The sequence below is a fragment of the Meleagris gallopavo genome, chromosome 1, assembly GCF_905368555.1.
Source record: "Meleagris gallopavo chromosome 1, MGAL_WU_HG_1.1, whole genome shotgun sequence".
Classification (NCBI taxonomy): Eukaryota; Metazoa; Chordata; class Aves; order Galliformes; family Phasianidae; genus Meleagris; species Meleagris gallopavo.
The window spans coordinates 52,420,850-52,447,810 of record NC_139404.1 but is presented as its reverse complement, the minus strand read 5'-3'; the positions used below and the strand labels follow the sequence as shown (position 1 = coordinate 52,447,810).

The window sequence follows — 26,961 nt, the reverse complement described above, 5'->3', positions numbered from 1 at the left end:
AGTGCTTTTGTGCTTCTGGCTTCTCTTCAGAGCTACAACAGCTCACTCTTCTTATAACTTAAGAGTTTCCCTTAGAGTAGTGGAAAATCAGAGCCATGCAAGGCTGCTACGACTCCAGGCTCAGACGTGTGCCTCGTGTGCGTGTGTGTACATCTTGCAGTTCAGTGATGACCCCGATGACTTCTTGAACTTTTAATGACAATGCAACTGTCTGTTCATGGTGCTAATTAACCCAAAAGCTGATTCCTCCCTCCCCCTCATTATCCGTTCTGTGAATGAGATGTGAAAACAAGAAGACGACTTTTCCCGTGCCCTTAGGGCTGTCTGAGCCTGGCATCAGTGACCCTGCTTGAGTAGAACTGAAAGAGCTGCTGCGCAATGGCCCGTACTCCTTTTTAATGGGTTATTAAAATTCCACCTTCTCCCCCTCCCTCCAATCCTGTTACAGTTTGGAGTGAAGGCACTTAGGGGAAAACAGCTGCAGGAATAACTTTTCCCTCTTCTTTCGGAAGGGCAGACGCAGCTGTTCAGTCCCTAAGTCTGAGGATTCCACCACTACTTATTTAGGGCCTGATCCTGCTCTGCTAAAAATCAGAGGCAAGATTCCCACTGGGTCCAGTTGAAGGAAGAGGCTTCAGGAAGCAGCAATCACACAATACTGCTTCAAAATGTTGGGAACAGCTAGGAAGCAGAAAGAGAATAGGAAGACACTTGTCAGAGTTGACTTGCCTGCAGTCTCGAAGAACAGGCATTCAGCAGCTCAGTGCTCTGCTTGAGGAACAGGTTAAATCACCGTGTTTGTGGTGTCCTGAGTGTTTTTTTTTAAAGATAGCTCTAGTATGTCCGCGTTCACTTACGGTCTGTAGTGCTGACAGGCTTTTATTGGCACACTCTATTAAAGGACTGATCTTTCATGTTGGGTGCTCATTTTAGTTTAGATACCTTATGCGATCATAAGGGATAGTGAGTTTACTTCTTGAAAAGAAATACCCACAGCTCTCAGTGGTATGAATTTGTTACTTGTGGCTTCTGAAAAATGAGGAGAAGAATGGAAGGTACTCTTGCTTCTGTCATTAGAGCTTGTTGCTGTCACCTCTGATTAATAGAGAGAAGGAGGAATCCAGGCACGTGTTGGAGAGGATTGGGGTTTCTGTTCCGTAAAGAATTTTGAAGTGGTAGAAGTTTATTCAGAATGAAATGAGATTAAAAATGAAAATAAAGAAGTCTTCAGAATGGAATTTTGGCGGGAAAAAGAGAGATCCTCCAATGCATCTGAAACTAGTGTTTTGAAGGGTTAATTTAAGATGTCTGTTTTGAACAGAGGTGTCACGTTAACATTTAGATGTTGAGTGAAATTGAAGAGAAATGCTGATTCAGAATGAAAATAAGTTTCAGTCATTTTTGAGGATATTTTTTTTTTTCTTTTTCCTGAAGTTGATCCTTTTCCTTATAAATTTGTGACTTAAGTAAAACCATATTTCCTGACAGGAAAAAGCGTTTCCAGAACCATTTCTACCAGCCCTATCCCTGATGGCTTAACAGTAACAGCCTTCCCTTCTGGAAATTCTGATCAGGTTACGTGCTGCCCCTCGAGCTGGGAGAGATTCCGGGTCATTGGTCCTCTGGGCTTACAATTTGCTTTTCCTGAGTGCTGAGGATTCTCTTTAGTCCACACGTACCCACCTTTCACTTCGTTCCTTTGCAGTAGACAGCTTTCCGTGGGTTTGCTGCATTAATGAACAAAGAAGTTTGTGGCTGTGCTGCTGCCAATGGGCTGAAACGAGGCATTTCCCTTCCTGTTCTCAGTTATTTCTCTGTCAAAATGTTGAAGGTTGCTTACACCTGTGTTCCAGGTGTGAGCTTAAGCAAAGCTCTACAAGCTGGCTCCTGAGAGGTTAGTTCAGGTTCATGACTTCACTGCAATAGAGCCCTCTTACAGCTGCGTTTCAGAGCCCTGCAGAGGCAGGAAGCAGCCAGGCCTGGTGTGTACCCTGGAAATGATTACCCTTATCTGTAAACATTCAGCAGGGAAGTGTCCAGAGAACGTCTGCCTCTCAAAACAGTTAATGAGCCTTACAGCCTTCAGAAATAGCAATCACTGTGCCAGGTGTCTGTGAAAGGGCTAATCATCCATGTCTTATGGCACTTTACTTTTTCTTCCCAAGAAGTTACCTGAATGCCTAAGAAATGATAGCAGAATGCAGACTTGGCTCACCCAAATCGGAGCTTAATGAAAGATTGGGGTCAGAATATTTTATCTAGTGATTGGCAACTCTGCCCATGGCAGGGGGCTCCAACTCAGGGATCTGCAAGATCACTTCCAACTTAAGCCATTCTATAAAGCTGTATAACTCCAGTAGCACTGGCAAGCTAACTGACTGGTAGGTTAATTTCAGTTGAATTACATCAGGTTTGAATGGTCAGACTTGAGCATTTCCCTAAAAAGCATTGATCAGCAATACTGACGAGGGATAAAACACTGTGTTAGTCTTGAATTTGTGTTAAAAAAAATAAATAAATAATGACAGCAATTGGTGGTGGGGCAGGCACTACTAACTATTGAGTGTGTTCTCTGTGCCTGCAGAAGTCTAGCCAAAAGCTGTATCTCATTAGTATTTCATAGGGAATGCCAGGTTGTCAGGGTAGTAGCACAACTTCTGGAAATCTGTTCTACAAAGAGCCTTTTGGGCTGTCTGCAAACATGAATTTTTGATTAAAATTCCCTTTGATGAAGAAAGTAATAAAAGAACAAGGTGGCTATACTATGTCTCTCTGCCATGGTCTCTAAGGAGCAAATCTGGTCAGTCTGTCAGTAGGGCAGTGAGCAAGTTCCTGAGCTCTGAAGAAAAAAAGGTAACTGGCTGGTGTCTGTCTATTCTCTCTTCTGCCAATAATTTGCACCTGTGCATAGGTGAAATCCTGAGTCTTCAAAGCCAGCGGATGTACAGCATGCATTAATTGTTATTCATGTAGTCACTTGTTGCTTACGGGTGCTATTAGACTTCCAGGCCATCTCATTACCTCTTTCATGAGCTGTCTCATATCACTCTCCTATTACTTATTTACTACCTTACTCCCCAAACAAATCTATGCTGAGTCTCTTTGGACCTTGGTGTCCCTCTGATGGATCAAACCGAAGCTTGATGTTCTGGAACACGAGGTACCCTATGGGATCCTGGACAGTTCCTGGCCAGGTGGGTGAGCTGGCCAGCATGGAGTGTCCTGACCTTGACCTGTAGTCAGTCTGACTGTGGCTGAAATGGGAGTTCTGGAATGTGGGGCTGACTCAGGGTGCAGGAAGTCCACTTGTTATAATGAACATTGAATGAGGATCTGAGAGCTGCACCCTGTTTTTAAATGGTGTCAGGATTTCAGGACAAAATTCTTAATGTAGCTAAGCTCAAAGATTTAATCCCTACTGTCAGTGGCTGTGGTTAGATAATGGATTTTTAAGATGGGTGATTACTAAATTCCTTAAACGTTATGATAAACCAGAACTATGTCATGGGTATGTCCAATGTCTATGAACGGTCTATGGTAGCTGTCGGCTTCTGAACAGTTTATACTATAATGTAGTATAGGGCAAAGGTAGTAGCTTCTGATAGCAGAAACTGAATGCAGGTTTAATCCCAGCATCCAGCAGGCTCAATACTAGGTCCTGTAAGGTCCTGTGCCAATAAGAACAGCAGAGCAGCACTTATAGACCTGACCTGGTTAAATATGTATACCTCTTTGGCATGGACAGCTGCTTAGTCTATCATTTTAATGCAAGTTTTCTAATGTAGGAAGGAATCTGCAGGCCCACCCAGTACCCTTGAAATCTATACATGTTCCCGAGCACTTCTTCCTCCCTAGCTCTACGTGCAAAATAGAGTGTAAACCATGTGATCGGCAGAGTGTGGCCTCCTTGCAGAGCCTGGCACCCGTCCCAGCCAGCCGAGGTGCTGAAGGAAGAAGTCCTCTGAAGTAAGTCACTGCGGCGGGGAGTGTCCAGGCCTGTGGCTTTTGATACTCCCTGTTTTGAAAGCTTTACGTGGGCTGTCAGAGCTGCCTGCTTTCCAAAGTGCAGAAGAAAACTGCTTTCAGATGTTCTTTTATTGTATTTTGTTTTATTTTTTTTTTACAGGACTCTCCTTCCTCCTCTTCTTCCTCCAGTTGGTCCATTTGGTTGAGAATTTGTAGCGCATTCTTGGGTTGCACAGGGGATTAAGGAAGACTTAACACTGTATATGTGGTTCAGTGCTGGATGAGGGCATCTCTCTTTCTCTCTTGCCTTCTGATGTCTGTTGAGTAGTCTCTTTCCTGCTTGCCGAAGATAGTGGTTTGGTTCTGAGAACCAGATAACAAGCTGCAACACAACAGCTTGCAAAAGAAGCGACTGTATCCCAGCAGAGCAGCTTATCTGCAGCTTTGCAGGCCAAAGACTTTTCTTTCAGAGCAGAACTGAAAAGTCTTAAGAAATTTGCCATCAAAAAGAAAAAAAAAAAAAAGGGAAAAAAGGGCATATCTGCACTGCCCCCTCAGCCTCAGATCTCCCATCTACGTGTTTTGAGGTACAAGTAAAAACAACCACATTCCCCTTCAGGAACTCTGTGCCATTTGAGCACTCTGTGTTACCCTTGCTTAGGATCAGTAGTACTTTATTCTTTCAATAATGCCCATTACCTTGAGAATAAGAGTCTACTCTGTGTGACATGAAATGGGGTTTCTATGATAGTAGGTTCTTTAAAGTACCTCGCAATCGACTTCAGTCACTCTAACACTTGTTCTTTGTAGTTTGTTCTCCTGATCATGATCTGTGGAAATGCAAGATCAGTCTCACTTGCAACCATATCACTAAATCACAGCCAAAGGACACATTTCCTTCTTAGCTGCTCCCCTAACTGTACTTCTTCAGGCAATTAATCTCTCTTCATACGCTCCAATTTGCTTTCCATGTTACAGCTCACTTGATGGGTTGGGAAACGATCAATGCCAGATGCACATTCCTTTCAGGCAGTAAATGTTCCTCCAGCGTAAGCCATGCACTCCAGCTCCTTGTTTTATTAAAACCACATATGGTTTCCATTTGCCCCTAATTGGTCTCACCTCAACTCTGCCATATTCTCTGAGTGGAACACTTAGACTTATGGCTCCTTTGAATGCTTCCAAAGAGCTCTGAGAAGCCAAAGCCTTGCCTGTCTCAGCTCAGCTTCCTCTTGCCCTTCATATACTGTGTCTAGAAGTACTTGATCTAGAAATGAGGACTGAGTTACATTTTACTGCCCAGATCTTACGCAGACCAAAAGAAAATGGAAAAGGTGTTTTGAGTGGAGCATTGCCTGACCAGCTTTGAGTCACATGCATGTTATTTCTATGCTTTGTTGTAAGTTGGCTCTGGAAAGGCATTTGCATGTTGGTTTTCTTCCAACACTGCCAACCTTGGCTGAAAGCAGTTCTTTCTTTGGTAGCTGTTGGTGACAGAAAATGAGGTAGAGTGTATTCTGCTGAGAACATCCCTTACAGAGGATGGCAAGGTGCTGCTGTGCTGTGCTCTGTTCATGGGGGGCTCCTTTCATTTCCTCCACTCACTCTTTCTTCCTTCATTCTGTCACTCAGCTACTGCCTAGACTGAATTCATCTGCCAGTAACTACTTAATTGTTTAGGTGGAAGGAGGGGTGGGGGAGAAGAGGGGCAGGAGGAAGAGGAGGAAAAAGCATGCCAAAAAAAGGAGGCAGCAAAGTGGCTAGTCCACAAGAGTGTGTTTGGTTCCTCATTTTATTTTGCCAGAAGATTCTGAAACTGTAGTACACAGTCATTCTGCAGCCTGCAGCAATGCTATTTGCTTACATTTTTAGCAAACCTAGAACTTGGTGTTGACGCAAGTGAGTGAGTTTAACTTAGTGATGCATGTAACTTTTATGCCCCAACTAGCTATGCTCTGCCTGTACTAGCTAATTTCTTGGTCCTGCCTGGCTTCCCTGACTTCAGTAGGTGTAACAGCTAATAAAACCAAGAGTTTTTTTTTGTTTGTTTGTTTCCCCCCCCAGCTTTGGCTTCTCTGTGTTTATCACAAGTATTTCCTGAAGCTAGTCTCACTTGGTACGAAACATACTATCCGCATATAGATCTTAAGGATTCTACTTGGATGGAAATGCATTTTAAATCCCTTCTTTCTTTCTCCTCCTTTCAATCTTTCCTCTGTCCTCTAAACAGACTACCTGCGTATGATGGGAAAGCAAAGGAGCTAGCAGGAGCTGGATGTAGTGCTGGGTAGCTGAGAGCTTTCAACAATATCAGATATAGTAACCAGTATGAAAGGTCTAAAATTGAAGTTGCAGTTTGTTATATAAGAGAGACCTCTCTGCCTCTCCAATCCTGACGTATTTCAAAGGCAATCTGCTTAGACTTGCATAGGCTGAGTGGCACAATACAGAGAGGGCATAAAGTGCTTGTTACTGATGCCATATTAAAAATTATATCCAGTGAATAAACTACAGGATAAATGCCATCTGCAACCCAAGTCCTGCTTGTCTCATGCAACCTTGCATCTTTAATTTATGGTCTTATTGGGAGGATTAGTTTTTTCCCAAGTAGGAAAAGCCCTTCTAGAGCAGTTTATAATTTTTTGAAGTGATGGGAGGTCTGATGCAATCAGTCTTGCATGAAAGTGCATCACTCCTGTTTTGCAGTGTTAGAAATGAGAAAATTCGATTTGTTTTGCCAACAAGCTCTCAGAGGCTAAGAATTCTGCAGAGTATAAAAGAATATGAAACCTGGTTAGTGTTTAGCAATTGCAATTAAGATCAGTTGGCTCAGCCATAGCTTGGGCTTGGGTGAAGCCATTTAATTGTCCTCTGCTTTTTGGGGTGGCCTTCAAACAGCAATTAAAATCTTTCAACAGGGAAAAGGTTTTTTTTTTTTTTTTTATCTGTAGAACAAAGGCCAAAAGTAAATGTCATAGTTCTAGCTTAAAAAAAAAAAAAAAAAATTGGAGAGAAAGATATCTGGCTGTTTTCCTTCCTGTTTTTGTTTAGATTTTTGTCAGTCAAAATATTCCAACAAACTCGGCAGCTAATTTGCCAAAATAAGCATGAGTTTCTTTCCGCTGTGGTATTATCATCGCAATGGTCTGATAATTGGTGGTGATTGAGGTCAAGGGGGTGTTCCTTCTCTGTCAGTGTTCCTTAGGGCAACACAAAAAGACAGAAGATTGAGATTTGGCCTGTCAGTTGAGAAGGCTAATTGGGAACTAGTTTAATGGTGAGGGGTATAAGAGGAAGGCAGCCAGCAGAGAACTGCTTACTTTGCTATTTTCTGTTTTATTTTTTTGCTTTCTTGATGAGCTTCTCTGGCAATGCTTTCTGGGAGCTCTGCTGGCCTTGGCTTGTTCCAAGGCAAAGCAAGGAAGGTTTTCTTTGCTCATGTGGCTTTGGCTGGAGGTCACGGTGAAACAAGGCAAGAGAAAGCTCCTCTACTGTATCTTCTTCTCAGCCTTGGTCTTTGCAAGAAGCCTTCAAATTCAATATGTTTATAATTGTCTTTTGGTTATGTAGAGGATGAGACTTTAATTACAGGCAGACAAGGGATTTCTATCTGTTTTTGTCTTTTCATGAACCCCCTGCTGCGATCAGTCTTCCCCATGGTTCTGCTGTGCTGTGAAAGTGGAGAAGTGGGTGAGATGGTGTTTTCTTGTTCCAGATGCATCCCCACCCACTTGCTTCTCACACAAGCTTACAGCCACCAGACAACTTAACAGGTTTCCAAGAGGTTGTATACAGCTGGACCAGACTTCCAGTCCAAAGGACACAGTCCTCTTGTAGTTATGGCCCTCTGTTATTAGGGAAGCCAGGAGTCTTGATGATAATTGCTAACAGATCAGATTGGGGGGTGGAAAAAGGAACACAACATGTCCCACGTTTAGTGTCAAGGCAGCATTTCCAAGCACACCTTTCTGCTGAGGGGTTGTTTTGCAGCCCAGCTGCTGGGCTAGCTAGTGGGCTCAGAACAGACAGAGCCTTTCTTAGCCTCCTGGTCACATTGATGCTCTGCATAGATGTTATTTTGCTGCTATTTGGATGTCTAAGAATGGGCTGAGAGAATTATTTCTCCCCTATGTCTTCATTAGTAAACAACGTGAATCCTCCACATCCTTCATTTGCTTAAATGTAACGAGTGTACAGCTCAGCCAAACTTCTCACTTAAAAATACCCTTATTGCACACCAGTGAAAGAAATCCTGGAAACAATAATAGAATTGTAGCATGTGTTATTCTCCTGAGACTTTCATAATCATTAGTCACAAGGGAGATGGGTTTGGAGCAAATCCTGGTCTCCGAAGGCAGTGTGCCTCCACTGAAAGCTGCTGTTTATGGATGACAAGCATCCAGCTCGCGTGGAAGCATCTGGTTCTCATGGTGTGGTTGGACATACAACTGGGAATCGTGGTGTTAGCTCCCACACGTACCGCTGCCCTCTCGTTACTGAGATTTGTGATAGTGTCACCATCTAGTGGCTGACCTCCATAGAGGACAGGCTTGAATTAACTAAATATGCCTTTGCTTTTCAGCTGGGGGAAGAAGAGCTCCTACTACATGTGTAGTAGTGCTTTATGCTAGGATGAAATGGCTTCATAATTGCATGTCTTTTCACCACGTTGTTTTCTCAGCTTGGGAAATGCTTCTCTTAGTCTCATGTGTGCCCACTTCTCTCACTCATTGTCTAGTCTTCACACTGTGACCATGTCCTCTGCTACCCATCATTTTTTTTAAATTGTACCAACATTGGATAAGCAGCCCTTTCTCCTCTTTGAATCACTATATGGCAGCCACTCTTATCAAGATTTATACCCCCATTTAATTTAACTTTTCATAATAATTACAAATCACTCGTGAGACCTTGCCAACTGCTCCAGTCCCACAAAGTGACCTGACCCGAAACCCTGAAGTACTGAGAAACATTCATCTCGGCGTATTTTTATAGGCAGTACATCAAAGGAATTGTGGTTTAAAAATATGCAGCTATTTTAGTGACCACTTGTGTGGGATAAAATTTCCCATCAGTAACAGCAGGACTTTAACAGAGCTTCGGGGAGAAAGGAGTTCAGGGAAGCGCTCACAGCACCTTATGCCTTTTTCTGATGAAAAAATAGAAGTCCTCATAGCAAATAGTGGATTTCTCCAATGTAACGGGGACTGAATTTGCAGCATCCACGTGGCTGCAGGAGCCCTGTTCTGTGCAGATCTGTGGACTGCTTTCACACAGCTGATGAAGCTGCATGTAAGAGCAGCCTCTGAGAAGTCCCATCCATCCAACATTGTTTTCCTCTTACTCAGAGATGTCTGATCCTCAAAGGGCGGAAACTGGGGCATCGTTTGCTCCTTGGCTGACAACTTGGTTTCTCCTTTAATATGGGAGAAATGAGGTAGGGTGAGTTCCTTGTTGTTTCCAAGCTTTCTGGTAGAGGAAGGAACTTATCCAAAAGGTTACCATTTGGATAATAAAGACAACTTCTCTGAGATACAGACAGCCTGACCCACTTGCTAGAGGCTTGGAGTGACAGCCCATGCTAAGGTTCTTCACGGCTTTCACTAGATGAATGTGCTGGTATGATTGCTCCTTTCTATTTACTGGAGAGTAATAATCTGAAGAGACGGGGCCTTTTTAACCTAGTCACACATCCTTCCACCTGCAGGGGTAGCAGTGTTGGAACTGGGATGCTGTTATGTGCTAGTGAAGATGCATGTTTGAATCTTTGGTCTTGTGGTGAAGCTGTTGATTAGTCCGTAAATCAAAGCTGCTTTCTTTCTGAAGCGGCTGTGCTACTTTAACCAGAAAGTTAAAGGGCTGCCAAACTAGCAGTTGAGTACATGAAGAAAACAGATTTTTAGGTATTTTGTCAGCAACTGGGAATGTGCCTGTCATCTTTAATGCTAACCATGTTCTGGTTTGGCAACCTTAGGGTTTTGCAAAATTGCATTTTAATATATTTCTTACCATTGTGAGTTAGCTGAATTTAATAATCCTATGTTAGGCAAACACTCGTTGTTTTTCAATTTCAATGTGCTAGATAAGCAACAGATGAAGATAAGACCTTTCATACCCTTTGCTATGGGCTGTATTACTAATGTAGTACCCAGGAATTCACAGAGCGTTAACGAAGTTGTGTTCTTTTTAACTGAGTCTTAGGCAGTCTGCTTTCTGCAGTTTCACTTGCAGTGGTGGTTGAGGAAAACAAAGGGAAGTACCTTATTTTTGAAAGCTGTTTGCACTCCTCAAGGACATTCTTCAGTGTAGCTATGAAGTTTTGAAGGAAGGAGTAAATTGAACTCTGAGCAGCTTGTTAAATAGTGGAAACAACAAAATTGTACAAATTTGTATGCTTTTACTGCCATTGGATAATAGAAGTTTGAAAAAAAAGAATCAAGTTTGACACTCAATAAACAGAAGTTTTGTTGGACCTTTGAATCAAAGCCAACAGCACTGTCTTACTGAATTTAAAGTTTATTTGAGAAGTCTGGCTAAGGCACAGAATGTAAATTGGAGCAGAGTGAGCTTATCTTCATTTTACACCATCCTCATGAACAAGTTCCAGGGGCTGGTGCATGTAGCTAGATCTGTCTCTTTAAATCTGTTTTTCACATTATTTAGAAAGTATCATTTTAGGTGAGTGAGGACAACCACTTTCCTTCATTAATTTGATGGAGGTAGCAAACAAAACTCAGTGCTCCTCTTCTTACCAATTCTCCAGGTGCTTCTATTGCCATCTGAACCCTGAAATGAGTTAAGAACCAACAAGGTGCTTGTTTTATATCTGATAAGCCTAGCAAATGGGTCCGTGAACTTTGTTACTGCTTTTATATACGGCTGTAATGCATATAATAGCTCATTGGGTTTTTTCCTATTTGCAAAGGAGCAACTCCACCTCTTGATTTCCCTTTCATGCCTTCCTACTTCTTAATGAATTGTTTTCTGTGATGCATTAGTACAATCTCTGTGAAAGGAATACCTCTGTCCTGCACAGGGACCTATGATCAGGACCTTTGTAGGCTCAGAATATGGGATGTATGTAGTCCATTTTAATTGCAGGATTTCAGTATTCTGGAAACATTGGGCTGTATTTTCAGCAGGGATATTTTGTTTGCAATCATGTTGTACCAATATAACCTTCATGCAGAAGTGTCTGGTACCTCCTTCCAGGAAAAAATGAGCTTCTATTAGTGTTGAGTGTGTTGCACTATTTGGATTACTGTACTGGAATAATTTTGATGGCCCTCATAGTGAGAAGCACAATGAATGCATAACTTCGGAGGCAGGATTTACATGGGTGTGTTGTAGTTTTGATGTTTCTCTTCATGGAATTTTGAGTTCCTCATTTGCTTGATTTTGTTGGTTTGAGTGGCTTCTGGGGTACAGCTTTTCTAACTGATTTTTGTCAGGACTGGTCTTCTCAAATCTCATTTTTTGCAGCTCCTGTAAAAGTTAAGCCACTTCTGGTGGTTTTATAACAGAATGTGATTGTTCTATGGTAGTGGGTTTTAGCTGAATAATTCCTGCCCTGTTACTAAGCTTTGCTTCCCTCCTGATGATCAGGTGATTTCAAAGCAGAGGATATATGAAACAGTAGTTTGTGTGGTATGTCCAAAAAATACAGAAGCAGGAGAGAGCTTCATTAACCTGACTGTAAGCTACCTGCTAGATTTGTTTGACAGACCTCAAAATCCTTAACTGTTTGTTTGAGAGAGCTGTTTGTTGGGAGTCTTGTGGTACCTCGGGACAAGCTGCTGTAGGAAGTCCCTAGATATGAGACATTGCAGTGTGCTGTACTGGGTTGTTGGGTTATTAGGAAACAGAAGATGCATGGGGCATCCATTGTGCAATTCTGTATGTTGAGATTCAAGGCATTCAATATTAATTTCAGCCCACTGGCTTGGTGCAAGCATTTTACCTTGTCTTGGTCTCAGCTATAATCTGTTTTTCAAATTGGAGAGGGATTTCAACACAAATAATGCTTGTTCTTTGTCTTCACACTTAATTGGATTTCCTCTAAATAAATACTTTCTTTGGCATCCCATTTTACATGCCTCCGTTGCATGTGAAATTTTAGAATAAATTAAAAGGAATGTTGGTCTGGAGTTTTGTTTCACAAAGTAATTTATCTTAGTGGCTTTTTTTGAAGTGGAGGGTCCAGCCTAAATCTTGTGAGGGTTTCTGTATCTAAATTCAATTTCAGTTGTATTGAGTTGTATTTTTCCTTTCTCATGACAGTGATCCGTGCTAAAGTTGTGGGGAAGAAGCTCATGAAAGATGGTCCATTTGGAACAATGAGATACACAGTCAAGCAGATGAAGGTATGTTTACAAACTTTTCACATGGGTGTTTACATAAAATAATGATTCTAATTAACAAGTAATAATGAATAAGATCAAGTATTTAAAGTAGCAGCCCCTCAATTGATAGAAATTTGCCTGAGGCATGGGAAAATAGCAGGGAGAGGTCATTTCTGACATGCAGTGCTGAATACTTGCATTTCTCCTTTATTGTTAACATATCTGGCAGTAGAGGATGATAGATACTGGAGTCATGTTTGTGTTCAACACAAACAGTGTTAAGACTGTGGAAATGGAAGCTTTTTAGTGCAGTGTTTTTTATTAAGCTCAAGATATGGTGCTGGGGGGTCTGCCAGCCTTGGGAATGTGCTCTTTTTGGCTTGCATTCTTTGTAACCACCAGTTGCCATGATGGCATTTTTTTCCACTTAAAGAACCAAGGAATCTCATAGCAAAATCTCTTATATAAAGCAAAAGCAAATATTTTAGCTCTCAGGTATCATCAGCTTGCAAGTGCTGTTGACTCTGTAGATGGAAAGAGGTAGGTCTCCTTCACCAGTTGTTTGGTTTCTCTATTTCCTGACTTCAGAGCCCTGATCTCTTTGGTGTAGAAACTGCATTCAACCTGTTGCTTTGAATTTTTTCTTAAACTGACCCCCATGTTATGTAATGCTAAAAATCAGCTCTGTGTTATTTTTCTTGGCTGCACTATTCCAGTCATAAGACTGGTTTATGTCTTTAGGGGGAGGAAAAAAAAAGGGAAAGGAAAAGCTTGGCAGACACTGAAGAAATCTGAAACATATTAGACAAAGTAAAGGTTCAGAAAAAACAGTTGCTTGCCTCATAACAGTAACTCTCTTTATAAGGCAGTTTATAGCTAAGCAACAAAACTGGGAGGAGGAGGCTCAAAGCCTGTTGCATAAACTATCGCAAAACTGCACACGTGGCCAAATCTGGTTCTGGCACGGCCTTTCCACTAGAGTGGAATGCCTCTACTTTGCTTAAGAGGACACAAGGTACTGGACTTACTATTTTCTTTATCTTTAAAATTTTTTGTTAAGATTCAAAAGTGAATATATAAATTTGATTAATTTTGTTTTTATTTATTAGTATCATAAAAACAACAGGTTATGTTGACAGCGGCAAGACAGTGCTGCCACTCTGGTTTTTTGGCAGCTGTCCCTGGCCTTACCAGGCTTGCAGCACTCTCTGCTGTTCTTTCCCAGCTTTTACTGTCCAGCTTAGCTGGTGTACTTCACTTCACAAAACTATGTTGCACTGAGTTCATCAATTGTTCTTTTCCTGATTTCATCCTCATCTGTCCAGGGCCCTTAACCTCCTTCTTTCTCAGTTCAGTGCTTTGTTTCTAACACATGTCTATGGAGGAGCTGCAGTGGTGATCTAGACTAACAGTAGTCTCAAAGTGAGTTATTACTCTCTTTTTAGAATTAGTATTAAAATTTTAATTATTTAATTATTACTACTGCTCTTCTCCCTGAGCACAGAGATTTCAGATGTAAAGTGCTTGCTTTGGAAGTGTGTGAACAAAATAACATTTCTTCTAGACCCAGAAAAAGCCCCTAGTTTTCCTTCCAGCTTCACCTAAGGAACAAGGTCAGCACAGTACTTTCCTGTCATCTGAAGATCAGATGACATTCATGAAGATATCTTGACAGCCAAGCATGCAAATGAGATAAGAGAAATGAATATGGCTCAGGAAATGTATGACAGCCTTCAAGTGCTACACATTTTTCTGGGAAATCTGTTGTAAGATGGTGGCGTAGCACTAACAACTCCACCAGAATTCAGTCCCAGTGGTTGGTGTTCCACTGTCAGAACAAAGAAGGTGATCCATCTTTGTGTAATGGAGTTGACTGTGTGAGAGGCACGCTGATGTTCCTGTGAACCTTGAAAATTGTCAGGATGAAAACAGAGCATCCTCCATCTGGTAACAATACAGCTTGCTCTACTGTCAGCCATAAGATGCAGTGTCATAAATCTCTGGAACAGCATTAAATAAGTGTACTTCATGTACCTAGGAGCTTGCAAAGGTGTCAGTGCTGTGAGTAAAAAAAGCTTCTCTGTCTCCGTTGACAAGGGTTAGAGCACAATCCCAGGCAAGGTGACCATGCTGAGCAAAGCAGCAGCCACTCTACTGTCAGTAGACACTGTTGTGTCACTATTTAAAACATGGGAGCCTGTTCTGGCTGTTTCTCTTGAATTAAGCCTGCAGCACAGGGCCATGGCGTTTATAGCAGATACTGCAGTAATCTGTAACTTCCTCATGCCAAGACCAATTGTCAGTTTGCAGTAGCAGTCCCACAGCATTTTGTTGGGAAGCTGTATGCCCAGCAAGGACAAGAGTGATTTTAAAGAGAAGACTGAGTGTTGGTCAAGCTGCCTCTATTGCTATATTATGCCCTGCTACACTAATGATGGGCTGGTGAGATGTTGCATTGCACATACCTTTGGCAGGAAGGAACCCGAAGCAGTCAGAGTGTTCAGTAAAACTGGAATGTCCCAAGGACACACTTCTTGATAAACAAACAAAGCAAGTGACTTTTCCCAAACCCTGCTGTCTTTCTGCTGAGTTTAGAAGAATTTAGCTCCATGTGATGGGAACATGAGAATGATGCAGCAAATATCTCTTGCTCACCCCAATGAAAACTGTCCTTCTGAAAAGAAAATGAAGGCAGCCTATGGCTCTGTACAGCTGCATGGGAACAATTCTGAAGATAAAACTAACATGTCAGTGTTTTGTTTTTTTTGGCCACCTATAAACCTGCCTGCACCTGCAGATGAAAATAAACAAGCCTTTTAAGCCTAGTTGTGTGCACTGAATTGCCTGTGAAAAGCACTGAATGCCTTAAAAGGCATTCCTATATTTCTTTCGTGGGTTTCTAGAGTTTGCTGTGACTGGTTCTTGTTCTCGCTAACACTGCTAAACTCATTGCTGAATTTCATAATTAAATCAGATTGGGGCCTAGACAGGAGCACAAGGTCAGCCCTCAGGCACAAAACAGTGCCAGACTTCCTAGTGTTCAGACTTGTTGTCTGAAAAGGCCTTGTGCTTTTTCTAGCACTCCCTACTTCTCATTGCTTTCTCAAATAATGTAAGAATATTTCAAGATCACATATCAGAAGTCTGTACAGGACTGATCTAACCCCTGCATGCTCTGTGCTGCTGCAGTACATTCTGAGCATGGCCCCAGAGCTATTTCAGGAAACAGCAAAGGAAACAAGGAGACAGGATACTTCTTCTCCATAAGCACACACAGTGCTGGTTGACCATGGCAGCACTCAGTACAAGCTGCCAAAAGCAAGAAGGCCTTCTTTGATTTGTTGCTTATCTGTAAAGTGAGCTGAAGGGGATGAAGTTTGATAGTCACAAGAGGGAAGAAGTGGGGTGGGATTAATTTAGTTTAATTTTAGATGGACTGAAATGAAATGTTGAGTCTTCCTGCTGTCGTGGTTGTCAATGGAGAGAGATAGGAACCACTAAAGTGTAATTTAGCCCATCAGTTGTAGACAGCTATTTTAGGATTGGCTGGGTTGTTTTGGAGTTGCCTTTCATAGAATCATTAAGGTTGGAAAAGACCTCTAAGGTTGCCTAGTCCAACCATCAGCCCATCCCCCACCATGCCCAATAACCATGTTCCTCAGTGTCACATCCACATGGTTCTGGAACACATCTAGGGATGGTGATTCCACCACTTCCCTGGGCACACCATAAAGAGAGTGTTTAATTCCTATGAAGCACCTAAATTTTAGGCAGCTGAATTTTGGCAAGATGACTCCAAGCTGTGGCATCTAGCACAACCTCACATGGGAGGAATGGAGGAGAACCATCACATCACAGGCAGAAGTTAGTCACTCAGCAGGAGCCACCACAGTACTTGCACGTGTGTTGGGCAGTATGGGGGCTGTGAAGGGGAATGCTGACACAGCTGGAAATAGAGCAGCACTAGCAGGCATCACCATGTGACACTTGCTAATACTTTATTCCCTGTCATTTTGTTTCCGAAAATACACATTTGTGGTGACAGGAGGACTCCGAGGGTAGCAGTTAGGAGAGAGGCTAGTTTAGTGGTTGGTTTTCTTCTGACTGGTCTAATAGCACTTCCAGGATATTCTGCGTGTCCAAAAAAGAAAATGCTTTATTTGTTTTGAAAGGGGACATCTGTAAAAGATTGCGGAATTTTCTGTTTCCTCCCGAGCACCAAGGTCAGAGCAAATTTTCTTCAGTTGTCAGACAGTGAGGCAGGCCCTGTCTGGCCCAGCCCAGGCCTGTTAGCATAGCAGTTGTTGCTGAGGGGTGAGCTGAAGGGCTTTGTGAGAGGCCGAGCATGATGCCTTCAGTAACCCTGGCAGTGCTGTCCCCAATGCTAATGTGAACAGGAAATTAAGCACAGGAGTCAAAAACTAGATGCCAGTTTGGCATTACCTCAGAGGCTATCGTTTTGAGCTTGATGGTGCAGAAGATGCAAGGAGTTGGACTGCAGGGGTCCTGTAGGAAGGGGCTGAGCAGCTCTTCTGAAGAATGATTGATCTAGGTTGTAGGCCCTTCTACAAGGAGAGCTTGTGAAGGTGTAGATTTGTAGTTCAGATCCTTAATTAGCCTTACGCTCCTTGAAGTTTAGCACTCAGAGCGACTGGTTGCTTGTATTGCGTGGGCCCGGCCTCCAGCTTTCTGTGGTGGAAAGACTGGGCAGCCCCAGCTGCTATCTTAGCTAGTCTTATCTGCTTAGATGCTGCAATCGTAGCTTCTTGCTGTGATTATCACTAGCTTGGGGTTTGAACATACGATCTTCAGTCAGCATGCATTTCCTCACAGTAGTACGCCTGTGAAGCAAGAGAGAGCTGTTTTGCAGATGAGGAATGAAAATGCACTAAGGACTAAATAACTCATCCAAGGACACATAGGATGCCTGTGCCAGAACTTAGATCTTCAGCTATCTCGATGGTGATTGGAAAATCTGAGTAGATCATCCTGTACCAATAAAAATGCAGGAATAAAGTAGAGATGAGGCAAGGTTCAGTTCTTCCATATTCAGTGTAAGGCTTTGCTGACCTAAGAATACAGTGCTTTATTCCAAACATGATCTGTGAGCTTCTGTTCTTACAGTATGATTAATTTTTAAAAAATGCTTTCTTTGCATATTTGTTGGGCGTAGAAGGAAGGCTGGAAAATAGAAACCCTCTGGAATGTCTTTTACTGTACACAGAAGTACTGTTACTGACCTGTGATAACTGCATAAAATGCTGATTGGAGTATTGTCAGTAAGGATACTCCCTGGATACCCAGAAGGTGATTTGACCTCTGCACATAGAAAAATAGTAGCCTTTTGTTTGCTTGTTTGTATACGCGGTACCTGGATCTAGCATAATATCCCTTACATCTAACTGAGAGCTGTTCACTGACTTCATGGAGGTTTGTATCAGGCACCTGGCACCAGAAAAAATAGCACAGTTGAATTCTGTGGAAGAAAAAGGGTTGTTTTTTAAATAAAGCAGAAAGGAGTAGTGAAAGATAGGCAAATGGGAATGAATGCATACACACTAGGTACTAAGAGACTGCAAGGAATAAAGTAAAGCATGGAGGAGAATACTACCACTTCGGCGGGGATCAACAGCAGGGATCTATAGCTCTGGGGCTGCTTGGGATTTCTTCCTCTTATGCCTCGTTACAATGTTAACAGTTAAAATGAATTTGAATGTGTTCTCTATCAACAAAGCTAGTAGAGAAAAGAATAGAAGAAAGACTGTGAAACAGTGATTCTCTCTGCCCTCCATTGTTTAACTTCTAAATGTTGGCAACTTGTACAGCTTGGGGTGGGGGACCAAAAAGAGCCCCAGCAATTTGAAATATCCAAATTCTAAAGATGAGAATTTGGAGGAAAATTATCCTCAATGTCTCAAAAATAGGATATGATTTATTGGGTTCAGTGTATGCATGTAATGGTTACTTCTTTGCTATGCACAGACTCCTTATGCTACTAAACAGGTATGTATGAGTTTCCCTAAATGGAAGTGGTAAGGTCAAGTCAGATAAGGCCACGTGCTAATTCCTGATTGACTCCAACTGCCAGTATGTCTGTGGGTTCATATTTCTATTAAATTGAACTGCATCTTGGCTTCCACTTAATGATTATGAAAAAGGAGAAAAAGCATAGAGGAATTATGTATACATTATATTGTTTTCATAGCAGCCATCACTAACAGGCTAATTTTAAGTAGAATTCTATTTCTGCTTTCATTTAGTTAGAGAAACATTAAATCCCTGCTGAAGTCAGCAGGAGTTGTGTATGGTAGGCATCTGAGAAGGAGGCATCTGGCTTGATGACTTGGATCAAGCAGCAAAAGCTTGAAACTCTTACAGCATTGATACTGGAAAACAAGGTCATTGTTTAAAAGAAAAAATCCCTTTGTTCAGAAGAAATTGTTTAAGTCACACGAAGGAGAAAGAAGCCAAACTTGAACCAATTTCTCCCTGATTATAAGCTACATAAAGGAAAAAAGAAATTGTTGAGGATGTTGGCAGAGCTTGCGACGTTCATGCTTTACTCCCTTTGTGCCACTGGAACTAATGAGAGCAGGGATGGGGATGTCCCTGTAAAACTGTAGTGGTTCTTGTGGGTGGTGTTCTGTCCTACGAGAAGATTGCTAGGGAGACCTCCCTCAGAATCCAGCTAGTGCTGTCAGTCCTTCACCCTAAACACTAAAAGTTCACTGCTTGCTGTCACAGTCCAGAATCACAGATTGTAAAGAATCTGAGTGAAAAGTTGTCATCTTAAGATGACTTAATGCCTTTTTATTCTTTCTCTAGATGTACAGGGGCTTCCAGATAATGCCACACGTTCAGTACATCTACACAGAAGCCTCAGAGAGTCTTTGTGGTGTGAAACTGGAGGTCAACAAGTACCAGTATCTGATTACAGGTAAAGGACAACGTACTTTGTAATCAAAATCTTCTATTTTATACATATGGCTGCTAAAGACATGGGCAGCTGTGTACACAGCTCTATTAACAGCCTTCCAATGTTCACCAGTGTTTGGGAGTGAAAAGACAAGGGGCAGTGGGCACAATCTGGAACACGAGAAGTTCCATCAGAATATGAGAAAAAAACAACTTTACTTTGAGGATGACAGAGCACTGGAACAGGCTGCTCGGAGAGGTTATGGTATCTCCAGAGGCTTTAGCAAGGGATTGAACTAGATGGTCTCCAGAGGTCCTTTCCAACCCATTCTATTCTGAGTATAGACAGCTGAGATAAGAGATGCAAGGAGATAGGGATGTGGCAGTTGCCAAGTCCTTTTGAAGGTGTCACTTGGTTTTGCTCAATTGTTGAGACAAACTTGTCAGTATTATTCACCTGTATGTTGTTGCTGGTGGTTACAGCTGGCATAGCACTCCTAACTTACAGAAGTGCTGTACTCTCTCTGGTCAGAAATTCCTGAGCCAGTTAATAAAAAGAAAGCAGTTGTTGAGCAGGGACTGAAGCCAAACATGTTGAGAGCATTAGCGGTCTCAGGAAATGAGCAAAGTGCTTGAGCTGAGAAGTGCTAACTTGTGACTTTGTGTCTGTTTTCAAGGCCGCGTGTACGAAGGGAAGGTTTACACTGGCCTGTGCAATTGGTATGAGAAATGGGACCGACTGACTCTGTCCCAGCGTAAAGGACTGAATCATCGTTATCATCTGGGCTGTGGATGCAAGGTAAGTGGTGTTTCTAATTAGGTAGTGTTAAGATGTTAGAACCCTAGAATTTTGTTTCTTCTAGCTGGTAATACCAATGATGGTGAACAGCCAGTGAAAGAAACAAAGGACAACAGTTTTTGCAGGGAAAACGGAACAGCTCAGGTTTAGTTTTGAGACTAGAGAAGAGATACATAAAAATGCCGTGTCTATGCCTTTGTAATTCCATGTTGGAGCTAACTGGGGCTAGGGAAACCTTTTAGAATCCACACAGAATTGTTTGCAGATGGATGAAATCAAGTACCAAAGACTTGGCAAGATATGGCCAGTTTTTTTTTCCCCCCCCTCTTGTGCAAACAGTTTGAATAGTTAAAATCTGTCAGCCTGGCGGTGGCACCAAGATTTTTCTCATGGCCTCAGACCTGCAAAAACATAGATAAAAGCTCAACTTTTCTGTACCTGAAAAGCTTCTTCGACTCTGGAGTTACCTGTGTATGTGAAGTTAAGCACATGTTCACATGCTTACTAAACTGAATTTTGAGTTAGTAAGCAAGGTTCTAAGGAGAGGAATTTTTAATCCCTTGCTTCTGGTAGAAAGGCATTTTATATAAAGTTCTGTGTTGCCTCACCGGTTTGCTTTTTACAATTGCAGATTCGGCCCTGCTACTATTTGCCCTGCTTTGCCACCTCCAAGAATGAGTGCATTTGGACAGACATGCTCTCCAACTTCGGCCACTCAGGACACCAAGCGAAGCACTATGCCTGCATCCAGAGGGTGGAAGGTTACTGCAGCTGGTATAGAGGATGGGCGCCTCCAGATAAAACGATCATCAATGCCACAGACCCCTGAGCACACTGTACCTTCCTTATCTTCCCTCTCCCTTACTTGTGGCTGATCTTCCTTTGGACACTAACTCTTACCCGATCATGATGATGACAATGAAATTAGTGCCTGTTTTCTTGCAAATTCTAGCACTTCGAACACTTAAAAAAAAAAAAGAAAAAAGAAAAAAAAAAAAGAGAGGAAAAAAAAGAAGGAAAGAAAAAAGTCTGTGCTACCTTACTGAATTTGTAGTAGTTACCTTTTCCATTTTTGATACCACTCGTTTTGATCAGATGACGTTTGGGAGCTTACTTTTGCACACCAGAGGGAAAAATGGAGGAAAAAAACCATGGAGCTCTTGCTCTCTTACATGTATCATTAGCTGTAGCAATATAATCTCTATTTTTTTAGGAAAACAAAAATCTAAAAACTATGCCAATTAGGCACTATATTCTTCTGTGCGCTGGCTTCCCCTCACCCCTCCTCATGCACTAAATGCTGAAAATGCGTAGACAAATCTGTTTAAAGAAAAACAGGTTTCATTAATCAGATTGGCAGATGAAGCAAATTGAAAAGAAACCCAGCTTAAACTCTGGATAAAAATGACATCCAAAAGAAATCCTCCTCTATGGAAGAGATTGGCAATGTGATTGACTCCAGCAGTGGGAGAAATTCACCTGGTGTGTCTGACCACATCATCTGGTAAAAGCATTGTTGGCTGATTGTCCTAGCTAATTGCAGTCACAGTGTGAATGCAAGAATATATTTAAAGTTCTGGCTTTCTCCCGAACAAAGGAGAGAGTATTTTGTATTTTTGTTGTTGAAAAAACAAAAGCCCTATCCCCTGTGTAAGGGGGGTAAGTCCACCTGCAGCAGAGCAGATAAAATGCTGCGGCATCCTGTTTTGAACAGTGTTGGGCCTGAACTCTTTGCAGCTCAGCTTCAACAGCACAAACAGCTTGTAAACACCTTAAACCAAACATGCAAAAATACCAACTGTAAATCAATCACATGGGAGAGGGAAAGGGGAGACTTGCTAGAGCTCTTACTATAAAAAAATCTATTGCCAAAATAGTGTTTTGCTGAACTAAGATGTATATACATACACATAATGACATAAGCTATTTTTGACAGGACGTGGAAATTTTTTGGTGTTAGAAACAAAAGAATGGTTTGATTGTGTTTTAAAGACAGAAATATTGACATTCCGAGTCAGTGAGTTGTTCTTAAGATACTGAAACTCCAGTGTATCTGCAGTAGTGGCTACAGTCATTGTTTCCTCTGTACCCCAGCACCACAGTTCCTCCCTGCAGCTACACTAGCTGTGTTTGTTTATACGGCGAGAGGAAGTGGGGGGGGGGAGGGGAGGGGAGAGGTTGGCAAGGAAGAGTGGTCTCCTAATAAGTGTTGGCTGGGATCATAAAATTTCAGCTGCCCAGAGGATTCCTTCTGTGTCAAGTGCTGTTTTCCCCCTCTAGGCACTGTAAAGCATAGATCTGTGCATGTGCTCATACTGTGTCCTGCAATGATGTGGGAGGAGGAGCCTTACTGTCTTGTGCTTTGCTGTTGACTGGAGAAGTTTTTTCGTTCTATTTTGTTTTTTATTAAGAAAACTATAATATAATTTTTCTTATCAAATAAAAGTATTTTAAGTTTTAATGATGGTGAAGAAGGGGTTCTGACAAAGTGGGTGACTGAGTTTTGAATGGGGAGGGCTTGGGCAGGGAGAAGATTATGCTTAACTTCATTTTTGTATTATTATGATTATTTATCTTAAGTTTCCATATATCTTCAATTCATTCCACTTAGAAAGCAGAGCTGCCACCAGCAGGAGAAAGTGTTGCAGCAATCCCAGCCCAGGGCAATACAGCATTTTATAGTCGGTGACCTTCTCAACTATTGGAGAGTTGTTTGGGGCCTCTTTGCTAAATGGAAAGAAATGGATGTCTGAGATGGGTCCTGATGCATTTTTATGGCTCTTCTATGCTACCAGTGCTCTGGCAGATACACGTGCCTTGAAATGCCCCACTCTCTAGATGAATTGTTACAGCAAAAAGTGTTACAGCTTCATTTTCAGCATGAGCTTTCAAGGGCATTTTCAAGGAGCTGGTATAGGAGGCACCTAGGTTTGCTGTGTATTTTTTTTTTTCAGCTGCTCTGAGTGGCAATACAGAATTCAACACACTGAAAATCCATTGGATTTTCCTGTGATTTAGGCTTGGAACACTTTTCAAAAAGTCCTCTTCCCTGTGACTACTCCTAAATTATAGGTTGGAGATGAGAGGGAGAGTAGGGTGCTTCATAGGTCCCATCATAGGTTCAGGTCAAGAGCGTTGCCCCTTTTGGCAGAGTATGGGATTGGGCTTTTGGTCACAGTGGGGCAACCTCTGTTTGAGCTGTGTACTGCCAACAAAATCTCCAAGGACTCAATCTCAGTTGAGTGCAGAGTGGAACCAACCTGGCCAGCAGGGATGTTTCCACCCTCACTATCCACATAGTGTGGAGTCAACAGTTCTGGAGATGCTCCTCAAGCTCAAAGCGACCTCGCAAAACTGATGTTTCTTTGAGCTGCAGCCACTTATCACGGCTTCAGACGCTGAATGAGAACGCCCCTCGAAGCAGTGAAGTGTTGATTTTTCATTTAATTGCAGCTCTGCATATTTTACCTGTCACTGGTTCATGTAGCTATAGCTGAGACATCACGGTATTGCACTCAAATTATTGTGAAAATATTTTCATTCTAATGCTATGAGGGCTTGCGTCCCCAGGTAGGATATAATGTATCTATGTGCTTTGTAAACAACAAAACAGCAACCATACATTACCAGAAAATAAATTGAATTCACATTTTATATTGCAGACGGTAAAATATTTCTGAGATGCATACAGCTAGACCAACAAGGGTTGGGGTTTGGTAGCAAATCGTTTCCCTTGTTGTGTAAGGAAACAGTTGTTAAGACTTTTAATAATGTGGAGCCAAAAGGAGGGGGAAGAATCCAGTAAAAATACATTTCTTTTGGGAAGCTACTTAATTTTGTTTCTGTGCATGCTATCAGGGACATCTGCTTCTTGGGCTAAGCTTTAGCTTGTGCTTGCATTAAGGATCTGCCTGAAGGTTCCCTTGAAGTAGAAGGGAGTTGTTAATGTGGCTTGTATGGGCTCTAACTCAGACTCTAACACTTATTCCTTTCTCTCTGTGCTCTCTTTTCTCCTATCCTGCTAAGCTGAAAGTGATCAAGAAACATTTAGATGTTGTACTAAGGGACATGATTTTCTGGGAGAGTATTGGTGGTAGATGGATGGTTGGACTAGATGATTATGGAGGTCTTTTCCAACCTTGGTGATTCTATGATTGTTCTCAATTGTTAGAACACACCATGAAGGATGTGGACACTGAGAGAAAGGATATGAGGAGGCAGGTATGAAGTTCTCCCCCAAGTACTGGGTACTGGAGCATGCAATGGCTCACACGAGTCACCTCTCCCATGCTCCTCACTTCTCCTTGCAATCAAAGCAATCAAAGGTTAGATGGAAACTATCAACTGCCGACCTCATGTGAGCATGATCTTCAGGCACACGTAGGATGAGGGCAATTTTCCTCTTTATATGCCAACATTATTAGAAATTCTCTTGCTTTTTAAATTATAATTATTTTCCCTTTTTTTGCTTGAGAGTGTTTTCCCTTAGAAATTATAAAAAGTATGAAAAATATATTGAAGGATAGGGAATAATTGATCTCAATTTTCCTTTCCAAAAAGGGAAGAGATGGAGAACAGGAAGAGATCTGTGACTGGAGTACCTTGACTAAAGTCCTCTTGGGATCACCGAGATACTGTGGTCCCTCCCTGTGGTAGGCTTCCCTTGGACTATTTGGAAACCTAAACGTATTACCATATTCCATTCATGCAGGTTAGAGTACTGTCTCAGGGTGATTAATACCGAACACACTGCAGTGTTTTTCACAGTAAGGACTCAAAGTAAAAGCCTCCAGGGGAACAAACCATTCTCCATTTTTCAGATATCTTTGAAAAAAATATTTAAAATGTCTGTTCTAGCTTAGAAAGGCAGGGCAAAACTTTTGCAGAACCTTTTTTAATTGGAATAAGTTGCTTTTGGTGTTACCAGTGTTGACAACAAGCTTACCACTCCGCTAAGCACTGCTGCTTTGCCTGTACTGGTTTCCCATTCTCTCTGACACTACCCTTCCTTCACAGAGCCATTCTGCTGTTCCTGATAGTCATGGAAATTTGGGGAGGGAACCAAACCTGCGTGAAAAATCTTGTCCAGAAGGAATGTATTTGTTGCTAAATTTTCTAGCACTGTTTACAGTTTTCCTCCATGTTATTTATAAATTTTATATTCAGTGAATGTATATTGTCTTTTAAGGTAATGTTGCATAATGTTCACTTTTTATAGTGTCCTTTTATTCTAAACAGTAAAGTGGTTTTATTTCTATCACAGACATTCTGTCTCTGCTTCACTTACGTTAGTTTCTGCCCACTTTAAATGTACACAGATGGATTTGCAAGTGGATTTATTCATTTCCTTCCCTTTCTTGATACCGTTTATTGGGATCAAAGCAGACATTCCCCCTCTGGCAATTCTTGCTCTTTGGCAAAGACACCATCCTGTAATCCCACCATCTCTCTGAGAGGTTGATCTTTTGATGACTTGTCATAAGCCCAGGAGAGGCAAAAAATCGTTTTTGAAGTTAATGTATACTACTTGTTAATTGGCCATAGGGGGTCACTGCAGAACAGGGCTGTCATAATGTAGTCATGGAGCACCAGTAGGGCTTTAGAAGAACAGTTGCCAGATTACTTATATTTCTAGTGAGCCAGGGGGACTGTTGAAAGGTACACACCCATAGCAAAGGAACTGGAGATTCCTTGCTCAGATCTTTTCTGCTGTGAAATATCAGAGCCTTGTGTCCTTTCTTTAGTTTCATTGCTTAAGCTTGGGTAAAAATGCCCTCTTGACATAGAAGCAAGCTTGAGAGAAAGCATTTTCAACTAAATTAAAATACAAATACAGTCCTGTAACTGCTAGAATCGCTATTTCCTCCACAAAGGGGTAAGAATAAAGCAGACTTTTACATCCGCTCTGTGTTTCATCCAAAGGCTTAGAGACTAAGCTTAGAAAGTTTTCGACATACATGGATGAGGGTCTCTTATGTGAGAAGTTCACTGCTTAAAGTATGCCGCACTCAATGAAGTAATACCGTAACACTAACTAGAAACACTTCCAGGGTCAGCAACCAAAGCACCCACGTTAACTCGTATCGCTTGAAAACACCTCCAGGAAAGGAAAGGAAAGACCACGGAAAGGATATTATTATCATTCCTGATACCTTGAGAAGCTGATGAACAGTGTGCAAGTTTCACATACATTTGCTGGAGTGCTGACTACAGCTTGCTTGCCTTAACTGCTTACTCTCTCAGCCCCGGACACTGTGAAAACACAACTAGGAAGATCTTGGGAAATTACGTAGACTCATTCCATTTCTCCCTCAGGCAGAAGAGAGAAGCAGGCCCCCAATCTGGGAAAGTCAGGTTGTAATTTGCCCAAGTATATTGTTGCTTGTGTAAATGTTTGGAAGGAGACTGATTTAAATCAGATTACTTCAACTTGCATGTCAACAACAGTGCATGCTCAGATATTATCTACAGCTTTAAAAGGTTCCTGTATTTTTGGGAAGTAAGCAATAGCATCTGCAAGCTGGTGATAAGTTACAGAGATGACAAATAAGTGAAATTAAGATCAGCGCTTCACTAAACCAAGCTACGATACTGGTTATAAATGTGTTTACATGCAGAGGAATCATATTTTGAGACAAAAAAATGTAGTTATAAATTGCCAGGTAACACAAATTGCAATGAGAAGCTTAATCAAGTCTTCCAAAAATACCATTTCTGAAGTGATGGCCAAAGTCACAACTGTCCCCAAAACACTATGCATACCACAAATCCCTCTTCATAAATAATGAGAATTAAACGCAACAAGATTTACCGATTACTTTGTCTTAAAGATTGGCAACCAACTCTTGCTTGGTATGTAAGGACCATCCATTTCTTTGTCTTAAATGCTCATGCAATTCTCATCACTGCAATACTTGATTGTTTCACAGTATGACTGTA

The 26,961-nt window shown here is 41.7% G+C and overlaps 2 protein-coding genes across 2 annotated transcripts in view; one reads left to right on the top strand and one right to left on the bottom strand.

Moving 5' to 3' along the window:
* Positions 1-25,288, top strand: part of TIMP3 (TIMP metallopeptidase inhibitor 3) — a 37,476-nt gene extending 12,188 nt beyond the window's left edge. Inside the window, exons 2-5 of the mRNA XM_003202351.5 lie at positions 12,247-12,329; positions 19,134-19,245; positions 19,901-20,022; positions 20,654-25,288. Of these exons, the coding sequence (XP_003202399.1) occupies positions 12,247-12,329; positions 19,134-19,245; positions 19,901-20,022; positions 20,654-20,851 (515 nt within the window). The 3' untranslated portion in view covers positions 20,852-25,288. The remainder of the gene's footprint in view (positions 1-12,246; positions 12,330-19,133; positions 19,246-19,900; positions 20,023-20,653) is intronic.
* SYN3 (synapsin III) overlaps positions 1-26,961 on the bottom strand; it is a 202,139-nt gene that overhangs the window by 108,412 nt on the left and 66,766 nt on the right. The gene's annotated exons all lie outside the window — the stretch shown is intronic.